Raw genomic sequence first — 20,151 nt, forward strand, 5'->3', positions numbered from 1 at the left:
GACTTGAACCGAAAAGGATTATATCGCCAGAGAATCTTACAGATAGGCCCTATAGCTTTTATGTATTTTCCCTTGAAGTAGTAGGATTGGCAAATCTTTATTCCGTAAGTTTTGTTTTCATTATACGTACTTTTTTTTTAATGATTTCTCGTTTCTTTCTTTTTTACTGGAAATTATAGTCCTGGACCTTTAAACATGTTTTTACAAATTAGTACGAAAACATATTTAATTAGAGGTACTGATTTCTCTCACACTGACAACAATGCAACCTATGATATACCCGAATTCAGAGAGAAAATGAAACAGGTTGCTTCCTTACCTCCTATCTAACCAGCACTCCAACATTATGTTTGAGAATTGTCTGGTTTTAGCATGTTGACCTTCGACTGTCAACGCTGTCTTAATCATACAACAGTTTTGATTGATCGTGATACACATATGTCAGGATAAGAAGCTACTGTGAACTAAAAGGTAGAACTCGTTGTTACGAATTCTGATATCTGTCTTTCTTTTTGTTTGTTTATTTGTTTGTTTTTCTTTTTTCCCTTTTGAATGTACAAAAAGGACGTGGAATTATTTAGAGATGCAAATCGTTCATTGAAACAATAAAACGAAAAGAAAGATTTGTATAATATACCCATTTTTTTCCTTTTTAATGTGTTGCTATTACTAGCATGCAATATAAAGAGGAAATATTTAGAGATTTTCGAAATGTGGTGTTGGAGGAAGATGGAGAAGATAAAATAGACAGAGAAAGTAACAAATGAAGATGTTTTAAAACGAATAGGCAAAAAAGGACGCTTTTAGCCAGCATCCTTCGTAGGAAGGCCAATTGGTTTGGATATATCTTCGAAGAAATTGTCTTCTTCATACTGCCATAGAAGGAAAGATGGAAGGAAAGCGAGGAATAGGAAGAAGTTAAACACAACTGATCGATGATTTGAAAAATAGAAGAACGTATTGGGAGTTAAAAGAAGAACTGGTATGAGAAACGTGGAAGAAATATTTCCAGGCCCTTACCTAAAATAAATTATTATTATTATTATTATTATTATTATTATTATTAATAATAATAATAATAATAATAATAATAATAATAATAATAATAATAATAATAATAATAATAATAATAATAATAATAATAATAATAGCTACATCACGAAATTTTGATTCATTTGTAAATTTTTATCCATGGTTTCTAGTTTTGGAAAAGATACATATCTACATAAGATTTGTTAAAATCGTATTAATATAATCAAATGTTGCAAGATATTAAAGTAGCATGTTCATAACTGTTAAGGAGTAGCCTATATGTGTCCCTGCTGTGCGTACCTGTGTCAGTATTAGAAGACACGAACTGATATTTAACATGATTTATTTATATTTTGTAATATCTCCTTACAAGTAGTTTATAATTGGAAACACTAACACGTGCTTTTTATTTATAAATAAAGCCACGTGTTTTTACTATAATTATTACAAGAAGCAGGTTACAAGAATATTTATTATTATTAGATCACGTGACAGAAGAGAACACTAGCGCCACCGCTGTCTAGAAGAGGGTATATAACGTTTTTACTGACATCAATTTCGTCTGGTTAAATCTCTTCTCTTACTGAGTCTGGAGCTCTGAGAGATTTAGCTTAACCCAAGTCTCTTAGCTTTCTTGGAGTTTTTAGATTTCTTGCAAACCTAGCTTGCCTAGAGCCCTATAAGAAATCAAACACTATTTTAGCTTGCCTGAAGCTCTGAGAGATCCTAACCGCAACCACTTAGCTTGCCTGGATCTCTGTGGTTCGTATACTTGGTAGAGCGGCCAAAGTAATTTTACAATATGCAGTACTTAAATATATATAAACAATCTGTTCCAACAGAACTATCAATTATTATCAGGAATGAAATGTATACTTTCTAACATCACAAAAGTTTATTATTATCCATTTTCTTGGAAACTACGCATCAGAATTTACCCTTAAGCATACCATTTTGTTGAGTTCTATGCGATCTATCAACTGGTATATATGGATGTATCAAGGATACTCTAGTTAAATAGGAAGAGTTAGTTTAAAAGTTAATTATAATTTTCGACTATATCTCATCTTGCCTAGTATTATAATGAAAAGCTTCATAAGGGTACATTTTGGTATCACTCTCATCTTAATAGGGTTCCAGCATTAATTTTAAGTTTACTAAATAATTTGTTTCTCTCAATTTTCTCGAGAACTACGCATGAGGTTTTACAGTCACGTATATGATTCTCTTGTAATCAGTGAGATCTGTCGATTGATATATATCTGATCTTTGGTCATTTTTTTACCCGTTAAATACTAATAATGTCGAATTCTAAATGAAACTCCCTCAGCTTGTAAAACTATATGCATGTTTGTTATATGTAAATTCTGAGTATTACTTTTTTTTTCCTTTTTCCCCTAAAATTCTTTACAAAAAAATCTGGCAAACCCATAAAGTAGGGAATAAAAATCTGAATCACATACAATCGCTTGGATTAGATTTGCTTCAAGCTAGTGATGCCAACCTGGAACTTTATAAAATCCCATTTCGAAAGGTAGAAATTCTCATTTTACTCTTAAATTTCTCGCGCGCTAAACTAATTACAATAATTTCAAAATTTATCAAATATGAAATTACTGCATGCCACTTTCTTCAATATTGGAGTGAATTATTTGTAAATTCCCATCTTGTAAATTTATCAAATATTTGATGAATAAGTAAAAAGTTCATGAAAATAATTTACATTTTGTTGTTGAATTTAGTATTCTCTTCACGTTTTTCTGTCATAGTCTTCTACTGAACGCAATGAAACCAGACCAACTTCATTGTCCAGTGTTTCATGTGGGACGTTTTAAAATTTCCTTTATCCCAATTCAAGAAATTATAGTCTACAAATCCCATAAAATGGAATTTTCACTCACGAGTTGGCATCACTGTTCAACAATGGCAACACGTTACAATTATTTGCGTTATGTTTGTATGGTGTATTAATCTAGAACTACTTGTAAACTTACGAGTAAGCTCAATGCTTTATTGACGAGTATCCTAGACAAAGAGAATTCTGCGAAGCTATTACATTTGTAAAATTTCTAGAGGTAATATTTTGTGGTTAATGTTGCCCCCGAGTCGAGACAAAGACAGATCTCTTCCAATAGAAACAGATGCACTATTCGAGACGAAACTTCACTTTGTGAGACAATATAGCCTCAAGTCTTGTTTCATAGACACTACTTCAGAGAGATACAGTATGTTATACAGACAAGTTCTCCTGAATTAGGGTAATGGCCTCGCTTATAGAAGTCACCACACAATAACAGGAACAGCAATTGATTACAACTACTTGTAAATCCTCCTACTATTCAGATCTCGATCCCAGCCACTTCCATGTTTCCCTAAGGCTGCGTTTACTTTGGAGGCACGCTTGTCCAAGTAAAATGGAAGCGCACGCTTGCGCAAGCATGCCCATACAAACAAAATTTTTATAAGGGCGTTTGGAACAGGTGGTGATTTGATGGAACCGGTTACACTGCTCACCACTCGCAAGGACGCGCTTGCACAAGCTTGCCCCGCCGCCATCGGGAAACAAAACAATCTGTTTTTACAGGCAAGCGTGCTTCTTCAAAGTTGGGCTCTTTCAAGTGACTGTGACTTTCAAGCAATATTTCGTCTTCACTGTCCGATGACTCCATCTTGACTGATGAAATGGGAGCGCGATCAGTTGCTGCTGCTTGCCTGTAGTATAAACACACCCCCATCGGAACAAGCTTGCGCAAGCGTGCGCTTCCATTTTACTTGGCCAAGCGTGCCTCCAAAGTAAACGCAGCCTAAGTTAAAGCAGCATATTCACGGGAAGACGTTTGAGATGATGCGATTGTTACACATACTTTAGAACAGTGGCTTGCTGGCAGACTGATATTTATTACAAGGTGTAACAGCTCTAGAATACAGATAGATGAAGTGTATTTCTGTAATGGATGACTTTGTGAAAAAATAAATTTGCTTCTACATCAGGGACAATAATTTTTGAACACACCTCGTAATTATAAAACAGAAATCCAGTAGATGACCTTCAATTAGGACTCGACTAAATCGGTCAGGAAAAGTATGCTTAAGATATTGTAGTGTAGATAATAATCTCCTTTGAGCACTCAAGCTACATGAGACGTGGACCTACAGTTTTAAGACAGAATCTGAACCGCCGAAATGCGTTCAAATTTCAAGACTCATATCCCATTCGGTATCGAACCTGGGACCTTATGCACTACATACGCGTGGGATAGCTACTAGACCAGCAAGGAGATCTATAACTATCCCTTGTTAGAACATGTAACAATATAATTGACTTCAAATGCACAAGCGGAATGGATTGCCGTTTGTTAGAATAGCCCACTCTTCTTTTTAGAGTGGGTCGAATTATACGGAACATATACAGAAATTCTACGGTATTTTTAAAAAGTTACGTTACTCAGCTAGATTGAGATTGCACGGACGGTCTACCTAATTCAATCTTTTCATGTGCCTAGTAACCTGCAGAAATGGTGAAGAGATTCAATACAGGAAATTTAAATGAAAGATAGTCTAATAATAAGTGGGGTAGTGTTGCCTATGAGACGATACGACACGAGAAATATGTTCTTCCCATCTCGTAAATTTTTGTCGATGTCTCGTGTCATTTCGATTCGTGAACAATTCTTTCTCAGGTCGTTTCGAATCTCGAAAAGTTTTTTTTCTCTCCTTTCATCTCGAAAATTTTCTCATTTTGTAAATTTATGTAGAAAATTTCCACTCCGATTTCTTTCTTAACTTCATCTAGAAGTTATCAGAATCCTTCCACTTCATGAGAGATCCACGAAGGATGCGATATAACATAATTTAAACCATATTTTTTTATTGGGACATATTGTGCATTGACTTACGTATCTGTAAATGTTGATAAATGCGTATTCGTAAGTCACTTTATCAATTTGATGTCTTATATTATGAATCTTGTAGCATTAAACAATATTTGAGATCAAAGACTTGGGTTGCGCATGAGATTCGAGAGGTTTCTCATCTCGTTTCGAATTTAAAATGCATCTTTCGTCTCGTGTACAATATTATATAGTACCCGAAAGTTAAAATCCGTTTCATAAACTACCTTAAAATAAATGGTAAGGATTAAGGAAGAAAAAGATATTTTTCCAGGCTGGAAACATAAGATTAAACGTAGAGGTAGGGAAATAATTTCTCTGACTTTCGCTGAAAATAAATCTTTGAGCGTAATTTTACTAACGGAAGAACGCTGACACATTTACAATAAAATCTTTGGGCAATATTACGTACAGAGAAACCAGCATAATCCTTTACAGGATTTAGTGCACTAACACCACTGATGCAAAGGTCACATCATAAAATAAAATATTTAATTCTTGGAGGGCAATTTTAATTTCTAAAATTTAACTTAGATAGACTTGTGGAAGGGATATTCAAAACTCCAATGTGCGAGTTGAGATCGACAACTTGTAACTCAAATCCACAAGTTTCCTAAGCAATATAACATTATATATATATTTTTTATATAATTTCCTATGCTTTTGTTCTTTAGGCTAAAGAAACAGATAATTAAAGAAAGTAAATGGTTTTCAAAGAATCTGTGAAAGGAGAATGTGGGAGGAAACGAAGGAAATTCCGAGAAAAATCATGGACATGCTATTGTCCACCACAAACTCACAGGACTTGAGAGCGAAACAGGGACCTTTCGTGTCAAAGGTGAGTACTGTGCCACTGAACCACCGTGCTCCTCTCCTAAGGAATAGGTTTTGTTGTATAAAAGTACACGAGAAGCATGCCGAAAGATGTAGGTATTAAAATTCAAATAGTGCTGCCGTAATGAAATGTATTACGTTTAAAAGCGTATGCCTCCAGTAGTGAAAGTGTAGGTTTGCTTGGAAATTAGAGGGATGGAAGTGTAGGTTAGTTTGAACCTATCAGTCGGCAACGATGGAGCTCGTGTGACGCAATTTTCGTGCAATGATTTTTTACGATTTTAAGTACAGTTTAACGCAAGAGAAATTCCATAATTGTTTAGAAAATTTGTTTCGGAGACCGTCCCTTCACGCGCAATCGTTTTTAATTGGTTTGTGAAATCTAAACACAACCGAGAAAGCTTGTGAGATGAGCCTCGCTCTGGGCGCTCTAGCACCGCAGCTAAGACGAAAATGTCGAAGTAGTAAGAAAAGTTGTGAAAGAGGGTCGCTATATCACATACGAGGAAATTCAGTCACTCAATCTTGAAGATTGGATCAATGCAGCCCAGTCCATAATAAAATATTTTATCTCGGCCTTTCCAAGCATTGCAGTCGCTGGATCCTACACATCTGCTTACACCTAAGCAAAAAGATGACCGCGTGCAGTGGTGCCGCTAAATGCTTTAAAAAATTTCATAATGGTAAAGTAAAGACGTTTGTAGAATCGTCACAGGTGACGAAATATGGATATATAACTATGACCCCGAAACAAAACACCAATCGACAGTATGGTGTTTTCAAAATGAAACTCCACCTTCGAAAGTTAAACAAAGCGTAGGTAAAGTAATGCTGGCATCCGTTTTATCTAAGGGCACCATGTAGCAACTATACAGTTAGATTATCGACGTACAGTGGCAGCAGAACGACACGTTACTTATTGCCTTCCGAGTGTCTTTGAAGCTTCGAGATCTGCCCACCGAATGTTTCCGTTCTCACGACAATGCACGGCCATACATAACAGCAATAAGCTTGGAGTTTCTACAGGAAAGTGAAGTCCGTATTCTACCGCACCCAAATAAAATTCTCCAGATTTAGCTTCATGTAGCTTTACCTTCTTCGCAAAAATCAAGATAAAGCTTCGAGGGTGCCACTTTCAAACAAGTGAACAAGTATCGCAGCGTATAATAATGAAATTTCTGATATTCCACAACACATTTTAAAAAATGGATCATAGTTTTTAAGAATGCAGAATTATATTGATGTTTATGGGGACTATTTTGAGAAATTGTAAAAGGTTTTACGTAAATAAAATGATTTTTCAAAGAGTTTTTAAAAACTTTCGGCATGCCCCTCGTACGTATGCATTTTTCGGTACTCTTAGCTACAAACTAGACAAAAATAATCAGTTGGTCAATTTATAGTACATATGAACATATGCGCGATTTTAAATAGTGCTTTTGCTTTCGGTATGGAAAATCCGGAGGAAATATTCGGTTCCGATTCCAAGTTCCAAATTGCATTTTTACGTCTCATGTAGCTCATCGTGACGATGTTAAAAACAAACCTTCCAGTGTCAACTACTCGGTTCGCTAAACGAAGATCTGCATATGTGAAAGATCCTATAGGCCTAATTTATGTATTTTTCATGGCAACTTTAACACCACGTAATAATTTTAATCTTCTTAAAAGTTGGCTGTCTTAAGCACAAATCATTTAAAACAATTTACACTATGGCGATCACATCTAAAATAAACTTATCTTACATTGAACACCGCCAGGTGGTCAGTTCCCGCGCCTTGGGCGCCAGAGACACGGTATTAACTCCTGGTAGAAGTTTACATGGTTCATATCTCACAAACCTTATCTTTACGTATTGGATGTCTTCTTCCTCATATTAAATTTGTCTTTCGATGATTAAATTAAGCAAAAGAGGATGAGCTCGCACACGGAGATCTTGCGCGATTGAGTTTTGGAGGCAGAAGTCATCATGTTACAAATCGTTGGTCTTATTTGTAGCTTCGTATGGCGTTGTTCGAGCGATGAAGCGTCCATATCTCAGCAAATTGATTTCCTGGCGGTGAGAACGGTCTCTTCAATGCATTTCTATCTTAGGTTTGCAGCTTTGTTGATTTTTTTTTTTTTTTTTTTTTTAATCTTATGCTCTGTCTGCATGTCTGTTTCCCGGTTAATGTTGAAGGCCGATTTAATGAAGTAAGAAAAGTAATCGTTTCTATGCAATGAAAATTAATTTGGAATAGTTGAGTTTTTCCCCGATTATTTCCTTTTACTCGTTCTTATTTATTGTTGCTTTCTTTCTATAAATTACAAATTAGATGAGTTTTACGTTATTGTTTTGACACATCCTGTATAGTGATCACATTTTTTTAAAAGTTCTTCATAGACCTACTTTAATGAACAACATTACAATTGAATCGGCATAGGGCTTCCTTCCATTTTCATGACCAAAAGAATACTTTATATACCTTGTGCATTAAGTATAACGACGCGAAAGATGAATATAGAGAACAATTTATTATATTGAATCAACAGAGATCGTTTTTAATATCGGTAAACGCATACCAGTCAATATTTGGACAATGTTATCCTTCGGTTCGTCTTGAACGAAACACGATCTTGTATAATCATGTCCGATCGGAATGTCTATTGAAAGAACAGCGATAAAGGAAAACGAAAAAGAAAGAAGAAAAATGAGAATTAAAAAAATGATCACTAAGGGCCTTCTCGGTGGCCATGGATTATGCAACGTCATTGCTTCCATATTGATCTCCCGTGATGGAAGCAATCTTGTAATGAGAGGCAGCCATTAGACCACGAACAAGTGAACAGCGGGAGTCGCAACGAGCGTGAAACAAGAATATGGGGATTTTTTTAAGGCTTCAGCGTTATTATTCTGCGGTGGCGTTCTTTATTGCTATCTTTTCATTTTTAAAAAAACCCCAAAGTGTTTAGTTTTCATGGACTTGCTTCGATCATAATTCAATTCAACAATAAAAAAAAGAGACAAAAAGAAAAAATGCAGACAAAGGTGACAAAATGGGGGAATGACAGCAAGCTAAATTTTTTTCTCTCTCTAAACAAAGATTTAGGATAAAAATTCATCGATAGTGTCGCCACCTCGAGGGATAAATGGCACTATTTTCACGTAACACAAAAGGTACGAGATGGCTCATCTGCCAAGCCAAATACTGACCTCATTTGCTAATGCGTTCGTTGTTTGAATGGATGGATGACTTGTGGTCTGCAGGTGATTGAAACACGGATATTTTGCATGTACCTATTATTATTGTTGTTGTTTTTTCCCTTTTAACATGACGCAGAATACCCCTCATGATTAATTCCACACTACAGTGTGATCTCTTTCCCACACAATGAAAATGAAGTTAAACATATGATATTGTATTAATTGACCATGATTGTTCATACATGCAGATTTAAGAGAGAAATAATAATAATAATAATAATAATAATAATAATAATAATAATAATAATAATAATAATAATAATACAGGAGCTCGCTCGTAGGTAGCTATTTGGTTAGCGTACGTGTTTTTGGCGCGAGACACCTGGGTTCGATTTCCGATGGGAACTCATGTTCGGATCTCATGATAAACTGTAGGTTCACGTCCCATATAGTTTCGCTGCTAAAAAGGACGCTAAATTTTAATCAAACAAACCAACCAAAAATAATAATGCAGTAATTAGTGAATAACTATTTGAACATTAATGCAAACCAACGTTTTGTCAACAACGTCAAAAATGAAAGTTGTAGCTTTTGAATAGAATAAATGGGGGGCTCAGTGGCAGAGCTCTCATCTCTGGTCCTAGGGTTCCTTGCTTTAATCGCAGATGGATAACATCTGTCGGAGTTTCCTCGGGGTTCTTCCGCTGTCTCCCACTTTATCATTCCACCAATTCTATAATTATCCTTTACCTTCATTAATCATCCGTCTTCCTGAAGGACATAATCGATATGTAAAACTAGATGTTTAATTTTATTGAACGGAATAAAAAGTTAAACGAACCTGACCAGGATGTTGGAAAATGCATGACACGATTCTGTCGTGATTAGTATGCGAAAGATAAAAAATAAACATTTATAATTTTTATTATTGTACTCAATGAATAGAAAAGTTGGAAGGTAAGATTCTCGAATAAGTAGAACTAAGAATAGTGTTGACAACGAGACGAGACGAGATAGAATTTTCATGAAGTAATACGAGACGAGACAGGGAAAACATATACTTTTCAAGACGAGAGAGCACTTTCAGAACGCCTTTTCGATACAAGATAGACATAAATTCTGTCTCCCTCATAACGCTAATTCAAATGAACATAACATGATACATATTAATCAAGCCCATTATACTGTCTCAAGCGAATTGAAGGCATGTTTTTGACAAGTAAAGGAAAGTAGGGTAGAACTGGTTAGCTAAGATTTGGTGGCCTCTGGTAGGGAAGTTGTGCTAGCAAAATGTAAACTTATACAGAGGGCAAATATAGACTATTATGATCTTATAAGCTGAGAAGTTCTACTTATTTTTTAAATAATGCTATAAATTGGAAAAAGTCGAATAATCCGGTTTTATCCCTGCATTGGGGTGAAACCGAGTACAATGTAGAACTTATGTAAAAATGAAAAAAAAAATCTTTAATTAAACGTACATTTGTATTGTAGTCTACATCAGGCCCGTACCTATCGGTGGATATGGGGGCTTAGTCTCCCTCTGACCATTTTAACATCCTTTCTGAAACTTTCTTCTTTTTTTTGTTATGAATGAATAAATGAAAAAAAAGTCAACCCATGTAAAAGTGAGTTCAGTCCCTTGCCTAATGTCCTAGCTAAAGGTCTGCTTTACACAAGCAAAGGGGGCGCGGTGGCTCAGTGAGAGAGAGTTCACCTCCAGTGCTTAGGGTCCCTGGTTCGATCCCAGCTCGCGCCTTGTGGACTTTGTGGTGGACAAACACCGTTCTCGTGAGTTTTCTCGGGGTTCTCCCACTTTCTTCATTCACCAATTTCATTTATTTCTCATCTTCACCGCCTCCTTTTAGCCTATCCAGCATAAGCGTGAGACGTAAAACTTCAAGATTTCATTTTATTTTCTACAGAAGCAAACTTAGATATTTAATGGTAAAATTCACAAGAGAAAGAGTTATTTTGTTATTTCATACTTTCTCCCGAAAATCTAGTTGCGACACAAAATGTGTGACTATTATTGCTACGTCCAGAATTATTCTAAACACAATTACTTCGTTTGCTCTCTTTATTTTTTTATTCTCTAATCTTATTTATCTGTGTCTTTACCATAACCTCAATTCATTAAATCAATCGTGTTCCATAAACTCATAATCTTAACTTAAACTTACATTCCAATCTTTAATCTTACTTCATACATATGAAACCTTCATTATAATCTGAATCAATCTATATCTTCAATCTCAATACCTATTTGCACATGCTCTAAACTACGTAACAGTATGTGACTTATTTGTAAGCATTTTGTGCCCTGTTCTCATATCCTACACTTTCTTGACTCTTGATTGTCGGTTCGACTTCTGTTTCTTATTTTTATGCCTCTTCAAGTCCGAAAAGAAAGAAAATATATGTGTAGACTCAAAGTGTGTGAAACAACACGAAAAATACGCAGTATAGGTCTAAACTCTGAGCACTCCATAGTGTACTGGTTAGAGCGTTCGACTCATGTCCCCGTGATCCCAGGTTCGATTCCCGGCCGATGCATCCCAATTTTCGGCGTCCACCTATTGTCGTGAGGTAAACTGGGGAGTCACGTAAATAAAAGACGTGACGGCCACTAGGGTCAGAAATCTCCTGATACGTCTGTTAGAAATAATGCAACGCAATGTACTGATCACGTGTTCATCCTAGGCTGAACTTAGTTTAGCCGATTGGTAACATATGGCGTTGGAGCGACTCAGATACAGAAAGGGCTGTCACGCCAGTGGTTAGGTCTAAACTGTTCAGTTCATAGTTGTGCTAGGTTCAGCGTATTTTCTGTCTGATGATAATTATTACAATTTTTAAAACATTATTAGTGTTTATAGGTTGCACTAGCTGAAATGACCGTCCTTCACTCGGAAAAAATATGTTTATGAAAAATATTTAAATTTTCTTCTCCCCTAGAACACGTATTTTAATGAAAGTGTAATAATAAAAATACAGAAAATACTCTACTTTTTTGCATTAACTTTGAAACATCCTACTCCCACAGAATATGTCCTTTAATCAAGTGTATTCCAAAAGCCATTTCAAACGAGACAGCCGTTTCCCGACCCCAAAAACTATGAATTCGACACTAACCTCTGTCATTTTTCACAGTAGAATTTATATTTTTCGTCAATGGGGCTGAACTTGGACGCTTGGAAGCATCCCTATTCATTTGAGAGACCCCTAAAGCTAAGACCGATTGCACACTAAGAACGGTCGTTTTGGATTATATTTACATACCATCCCTTTGGGTGCGTTCTTCCTATGAATCTTTTCCAGGTTGTAACAACGATAGACTGCGATTTTCTGAGGTAATTGGGGCTGGACCTACCTCCGATAGGCAAAAACTCGGATACATACAGTATCATAAAATAAACTTTTAAGAAAATAAATCAGTGCTCGTTTTCTGGGACATTTTTGACGTCTCTTTGATGATGATAGAGGGCTGAGCCTAAAGATTTGAGACTTAGCATATGCGTGCCACTTCTTAAAACGACTGAAATTATTATTATTATTATTATTATTATTATTATTATTATTATTATTATTATTATTATTATTAGTAGTAGTAGTAGTAGTAGTAGTAGTAGTAGTAGTAGTAGTAGTAGTAGTAGTAGTAGTAGTATCTGGATTAATCCAGACGCTCCCTTAACCGGGACTCAAGAATAATTGCAAGTCTACTGTACATGTAAATTATACTCTAATAGCAGAACTATCGTAGTCATTTTCCGGGAAGAAGTAGAATACCAACTAAAATGTATTATAAAACTTGAAAAAGTAGTTATTATTCTTACAAAATCTGCTAGAATTGCTAAAAAGCATATTACAGCTATAAAAAATGCAAGTTCTGGTCTACATAAAAACACGTTAGCTGGCGTGCAATTCGGAACCGCCTTTCCTTAAAAAGAAAATCCCTCCCTGTATAAAATTCCCTGATTCGAAATATTAGGCAGAGCGGGAAGACACCATTGTAAGTACAGTGAAGTACCGGTAATCCGAACAGGTCCGGGAGGATTTTTTTGGGACGAAAATATGCAGTTTTATGATACCGATAACTAAAACTTTCGTTAAATACAGTTTTTTCTTTAATATCTGTATTTAGGCCTTAAGCCACATTACGACAAGTACACAAAAGTTTGAAATAGAATAAAGGCATCAAGTTTTTCCAACTTTTTAAACATTTTTCTAGTACAGTACATATACTGTAGTCAGAAAACATATTTTGAAATACTTAAACACAAACGAATTATTTGCTGACCAAAACAGTTTATTCACATTAAAAAATTACATACGTGTTACAGTTTCGCCAACTAACATCTACAGTATGTAGTTTTTTTTTTTTTAATGTGAATAAATTGTTTTGCTCAGCAAATAGTTTGTTTGTGTTTGAAATACTATACGCTATGTATAACAATACAATACACCCGTTCACTCGCTTCAAACCGCGATTTTACTGTTATCCCAGCTAATCCGAACAATCACTTAGTCTGGATAGGGTTCGGTCCCAATTAGTTCGGATTAGCGGGACTCCACTGTAACGTGTTTACCAAGTTTGATTGAAATTACTCCAGGCGTTCCACAGTTACGATATAATATACAACGAGACACACACACACGACCAACACCTTCGACGTTGCCCTTGTAAATTCCCGATCCGATTGATTTGCCCGCTCCTGCATGAAATTGGGCTTATAAGTAATCGGAATTGTCATCTAGCAGCTTAGCAATCAGAAAATTATGGATTCGACACTAATCTGCATAATTTAGAACATTTTATTTTTCATCGCTTTTCCCCATGCTGATGGAAGCTAAGCTTGGACTTGAACGCTATTGTAAGTGTTACTATTCAGCTCAGCGACACCGAAAACAATGGATTCAACACTAATATAGACCATTCTTGATTTCATTATTTTTTTTTCAATCTCCGAAAAGTGGTAATTGGGATAATCACGTCATTTTTGGACAGAATTCTGGAGTGTCATTATTCGTCTCAAGGATTCAGAAAACCATGAATTAGATATTATAAAGGTAACGAAGAAAGTTCTGTCGCTTTTTGTGGAGGTCTGTGTTCCATTGGCCCTCACACCGTCAGTTGAATGCGAATGGAGATAAGGCGAAGCTCAGTTGTTGGTGTGGGTATATCCAACGTACTAACTAGTTGGGGCAGTTCAGTTACACTACGAACTTGTGTGAGGACAGAGTGAACATGGGGCATCCACAGAGCGTCAGAAGGGCGTGTGTATTGTACGAGAGTTCAAACTGAAGTCAAACGCCGGTACAGAGGGACGGAAGATATCCCAAGCCTTTGGTGAGGGTGTCGTGACTACGCAGACAGTGCAGCGATGGTTTAACAAGTTTAAGAACGGTGATGAAACACTTGAAGACGCACCACGTGCCGGAAGACCAACACATGTACAAAATGAAGATCTTCAGGCAGCAATTGAGGCGAACAGTGGCCAGATAGGTGAGGAACTGGGACTAGAATTCAGTATGAGTAGAGAAACCATTCGGCAGCACCCCTATTAACTTGGAAAACACTACAAGTTGGGTCTATGGGTCCCACATATTTGACTTCGGGACAGAAGGCAACGCGAGCCGACACCCGTGTTTCTTTCCTGTCTCCATATATGAAAGGAAGATTTTTAAAAATCGTATGGTCTGGAACATTTTCAAACCTGTAAATCTAACGAAAATAATAATTTGTAGTGTCATGTTAATTATTAAAATACTTTTGTTATTTTCAGATTGAACAGTTGGGCCTACTTCAACAATAAAACAATTAAGCTATTATCACGTTCAGAAACTAGTAGAGTACAACCGGGTACTAACCAGTTTAGGCTCACAACAAGTAACCGGTTTCGCCTCACTCGTACTTTTGGTTTGATTTAGTTTAACGTCCCGTGGTTATGCCTGTTAGGATAAAGGAGAGGTGGACCTACTGACTATAGTCGAATCCGAAGCACTTAGTCGTTCAACTGTACTCCCACCGGGAATCGAACCCGGGACCACGCGAACCGAAGTCCACCTCACTCGTACTCGTTAGAAAAAAAATCACGGTGCCACTAAACCTAGCAATACGACTATTTAATTTCAAAACAATCCCTATTAAATTTTGTATGAATAATGCTATTTACCAGTTAATTTTCTGCAGTAGTGAAGAATACTTGACGATCTAGCATGAAAAACTCGAGATGCAAATGCATGAAAATACAAAAAGCATCAATGACACAAGTGATCGCAGGCAATCTCTATAATTATTGCTGTTTCTTTTCCACTCGTAGTACGTAGTTTACTCACCTAGGGACGAGAAAACGTTGATTCCCCTTGAAGAAGAGTATCCAGTTTGGACCCAACTATCCAGTTCCACCCTACCTCCCCCTACTCTTAAGCTAGGGAGTAAGGGAACGGAATTTAACGTTCTTCCTTGACTTTAACCATCTGTAAATCAACATCGAAAAATCGAAAGTCATGAGTATATCCCCTTTAGAATGAGTAGAAACGAGCCCTTACGGGTTAGAGTAGAACAAAGAAAATTTGAAGTGGTTGACAATTTCAAGTCTTTGAAGCATTTTGACGAGAGACGCGTATTGTACCAAAGAGATCAGGTCAAGAATTGCCACAGACAAAGAAGCATTCAATACACAAAGATCATTCTTAAATAACAGGCTTAATGCTGGACTAAGGAAGAAGTTAGTCAAATGCTATATACGAGTACCTAACTGTATAGTTCAGAGACTTTGACATTCAGAAAGTTAGAGAAGAAACATTTAAAGACCTTAGAAATGTGGTGTTGGAGGAAAATGGAGGAGATAAAATGGAATAACAAATGAAGATGTTTCGAAGCGGATAGGAGAGAAGAGAGCGCTTCTAGTCAGCATCCTTCGTAGGAAGGCCAATTGGATTGCACACATCTTGCGATTGTCTGCTTCATGCCATAGAAGGAAAGATGCAAGGAAAGCGAGGAATAGGAAGAAGAACACAACTGACCGATAATTTGAAAAATAGACGAAAATGTTGTGAGTTAAAAGGTGAAACTGAAGGTTGATAAACGCGGAATAAACATTTTCAAGTCAAACCTAAATTAAAAAAAAAAAAAAAAAAAAAATAGCTCCAGGAAGACCTGCCAAAAGATAGAATACTTAATAATAATAATAATAATAATAATAATAATAATAATAATAATAATAATAATAATAATAATAATAATAATAGTAACCTTTCGTTTACTCACAAATTACATCTGCGCTCTTGTAAATTATCTTTCCGATTTCAAAGTTTAATAACTCATGTTTATTTATTCGCAATGACAAGTAATGTTAAATGAAAGAAAGATTTTTTAAAAAGTTCGCCGGTAGAGCGACAGGAAATCAAGATGACAGGAAACGAAGATAGGAAGCATCTTCTGTTCTCGATTTTCGCCTAAAACAGTATGTAGGTGATGTTCAACGAAGTTTCAGGACGAAGTTCAGGTTAGATCCACCAAGCGGACACTAAATTCGGAAGTGATACAGATAATTCAGTGGCAGTAGATGAATCTACAAGAGGAAATAAACAGTCTGACCAGGAGTTGAGAAAATAGTTAATCGTGTGCGTGCGAGTTTCGAAAGAAGATCACAAAAATCAACGGTTCGTACACGCAAATAATCAAAGGATATAGTCAAATAAGAGAGTGAAAAGTGCCCTTACATAGATTGTTGTGATATTTATACAAAAGGCACCTAGATAACTTTGGCTAGAAAATTAACTTCAAATTCCTTCGAATTTCGAAGTTATTGTTGAAAAATCGGAAATAACCACCTTCTATTTTCCACCGTAGAAGCAGCAGCGATTCGCCTATAATATATTTTGACCATGGTTTGATACTCGCGGTGCAACTTTGTGTAAAATGAGGGAAACCAAAGTCGGATACGCCTGGAAGATGTGCAACCCGCGTTACACCATAGATATTTGAGTTGTCACGAATACTGTCAGAAGTCAAAGATGATTGAGTTTGAATTCCTGGTTCGTCATGAATGGCTCTACGTGGCAGTATAACTCTCACAATCACACCTCTTCCAGATATCAAATCAATGGATTGTGAGGATTAGGTTCTGCTTCCTTCTCTCCCCAGTCGCTAGGTATCACCCCCGTGCGGTTATTTTTGTGAAGTTATGTTAGAAACCAAGTGTATGACACTCCTACCTTACACTTTACCTGAACTTCGAGTACATATTCAAGAAGAAGTTTTATCTATTGACTAAGATGTTCGAAAGAGTGCGACAAGAATTAGACTATCAGATCGATGTGTGCCGAATTACAAAAGAATACCTATATTTAGCATCTTTGACGTGGAACATACCACGTATGCATAAAAAGAAACTTTCTGAGTTTTTCTTGCATTTAACGTAAGTTGTGTCATTCTAAATAATAAACGCGAGTTAAACTTTGAAATCGGGCAGATCACATACGTCTTTTGTTAGTCTTTTGTTAACACTGCCTAAGAATCCGGACTAGCCAATCTTCTTCGTATCTACTGCTGGAATACAAAAATTTAGATGGTTATACGCTCTGTTCACTTACATCCCATTTCAGCCCTGCTGAGGAGTTTTTTTTTTTTTTTTTTTTTATGTTGTTACTCTAAGAGTAGCTAAATGATTATATACGCATTTCTCTTTTGTTGCAGATAAGGTTACAATTTGGGTGCTACGACGTAATTCAAGAAGTAGCTGGAAGACGAATACGTAAATGCAATTGGGTGCGATTCCTAACAACATCCCACGGATCAGAAGGCGTTAATTTATCTGCTTCTTTAGTGGATGGACAACCAATTTTCGAAGTAACACGATCCATTCCTCCTCATAGTGCACTGATTGCAGAGTTCCAGCAAGCTTCTCTATTGAATAGTCCTTGTCCTGGTTATAACCAAAGCATTGGCTATTTACTACAAGGTAAGTAATTCAAACGATTAAATTGTTTTTGATTTGAGTTTTAATAGTCTATTCGGAGTTTTAATTAAAAAAAAAACATTTTTGTAAAAGAAATGTTAACTATTAACTTTAAAAAAGCGCTAAAAAGAACAAACTAATTTTTAAAAGAGCTATAAATGTTATTATTATCAATTAAAAAATCTTAAAAAGTTTGTCCCAGGCCAAACATGGCCTAATATAAAATTATAGCTTTAATGGTAACTTTATTAGACACTTGTTTGTGAAGGCTACACTTTGTATAGACTTTATTTTTTATTGGTAATAATATTTTTTAGTGTTCTTTAAAATTATTTCTCCTTTTTAGCACCTTTAAATTAATTCTGTTTGTTAGCGCTCTTAGAGAATAAAGTATGGTGATCGTGAAAGAATCGAATTCGAGATTTCAACGGATTTACACGTTTCACGGCCCATAGATAGGGGCAGGAGTTTTTCGCTATTTGAAATTAAACATTTCGCATTTGAAATTAAAAATTTCGTATTTTATCGTATTTTGAGATAGAAATTTTCTCATTTTGTAGCTAAGTAATATTTTCTACTTTGCCTTCTGCGCATTTGCAAAACCTTCCAATGTACTTGGTTGCTTCGCCTGCTTGGTCCACATTCAACTCTGTTACGTTTATGTCCTGCGGACTTTGTGTTTTTGTACAGCATCTTTTTCTCCATACAATGCGTGAATTAGGAATTGCGGTGTTTCAGTTATAGAGCATTCACCTTTGGTGCATGAGGTCCTTGGTTCGATCCCAGCTCGTGCCAAGTGAACTTTGTGGTGGACAAAGACCGTGTGCGTGGGTTTCCTCGGGGTTCTCCCGTTTCCTCCCACTTTCTTCATTCCACTATTTTCATTCATTTATCATCACCGTCTCCTTTAACCTAGCTAGCATATCCGTGGGACGTAAAACTTAAAAGATTTCATTTTCTCAATGCGTGAATTACAAAATTTACACACTAACGTTTGAATATCACTTACGTATAAGCCTTCACCGGCAAATTCATTTGCGCGATCTTGTACCGTCCCCTTTTTATTGACCATTTTAAAAATTATAAACTCATTTAGAGTACATATTCCACAAAAGTACCAAAATGAGAATTTCTGCTGTTTTAACACGACACCGAATATTCCATATTCCACAACTACCAGCTATGAACTTGAAACGGAAGTTAACAGTAATCAACGTTGCCAGTTTCAAAAGGGAAACGTTGCTTGAAAAATTGTACTTTTTATTTTTGTACTTTCGCAATTTGTCATCTTTTGCGACATATTTCGCTCAAAATGTCAATTATCGCACTTTGTCGCGACTTCAAAATACCTATTTCCTTACTCAATCTGATGTAGTTTCTTGAAAAACCAACTCTCAGCTTTGTCGGAAAACTTTCGCGATTTCGCAACTTGCGAAAAACTCCTGCCCCTACCCATAGATACCGAAAAAGCGAATTCGACATCTGTCCGTCTGTTTGTTTTGGTGTGCACTCGCCTATATGCCATATAATGTTCACAACGTATCTCAACGAAATTTTAAACTTACGGTTCCTTTGCGATTCTCTAGGGAGATTTCAAATTTTCTTCTTATCACTAAAAATAAGAGTAATTTACCTAAGAGTAAGAGTCAAAAATTGCTATTTTCTTAAAAACTAACGATTTTCTTGATATTTCATAATTTAATTTTTCGAAATCAACTTCATCATGTGGTAGGCCTATAAATAGTTTTTCTGGGAAAACCGAGAAATGTTAGTTTATTCTTGGGGTGTGTTTTTGCGGACAATTTTCGTAAAAACAGGTGATGTGATTTTGTTCATAATTCATAAATAAATATTTCATTAGTGACCTGATAATATAGCTTAACTCATGTACACTCAGCATCAAAAAAATTGCGACAGCTAACGCCGGGCAGATAGGCCACCCAACATACACTTCCTTATCCCATAATCGTGTCTGGTAAAAACATCCCCTCTCTCTCCTCCTTTCCTCTCTTCCATACTAAAATCAGCAAAAAAGATGAGTGCAATTCTTATTTCAAAATATACATATATTAGCATACACAAAATGAAACAATCAAAGCGAGAGGAAACAAGATTCATAAGATAATGTAGGGAGAGACTTAAACACACACACAATGAAAAGTTGAAAGTGATGTATGCCTGCTACACAGACATACAGAAGTGAGATAGAGAGAGGAAAAGGAAGAAAAGAAGAAGAAGAAAACTG

The 20,151-nt window shown here is 36.0% G+C and overlaps 1 protein-coding gene across 1 annotated transcript in view; it reads left to right on the forward strand.

Moving 5' to 3' along the window:
- The window catches only part of LOC145686585 (uncharacterized), a 104,429-nt gene that overhangs the window by 28,178 nt on the left and 56,100 nt on the right, over positions 1-20,151 (forward strand). Inside the window, exon 2 of the mRNA XM_081760032.1 lies at positions 17,645-17,909. Coding sequence (XP_081616158.1) covers positions 17,645-17,909 — 265 coding nt within the window. The remainder of the gene's footprint in view (positions 1-17,644; positions 17,910-20,151) is intronic.

Source organism: Thermobia domestica, chromosome 5 (assembly GCF_964235325.1).
Source record: "Thermobia domestica chromosome 5, izTheDome1.hap1.1, whole genome shotgun sequence".
Classification (NCBI taxonomy): domain Eukaryota; kingdom Metazoa; phylum Arthropoda; class Insecta; order Zygentoma; family Lepismatidae; genus Thermobia; species Thermobia domestica.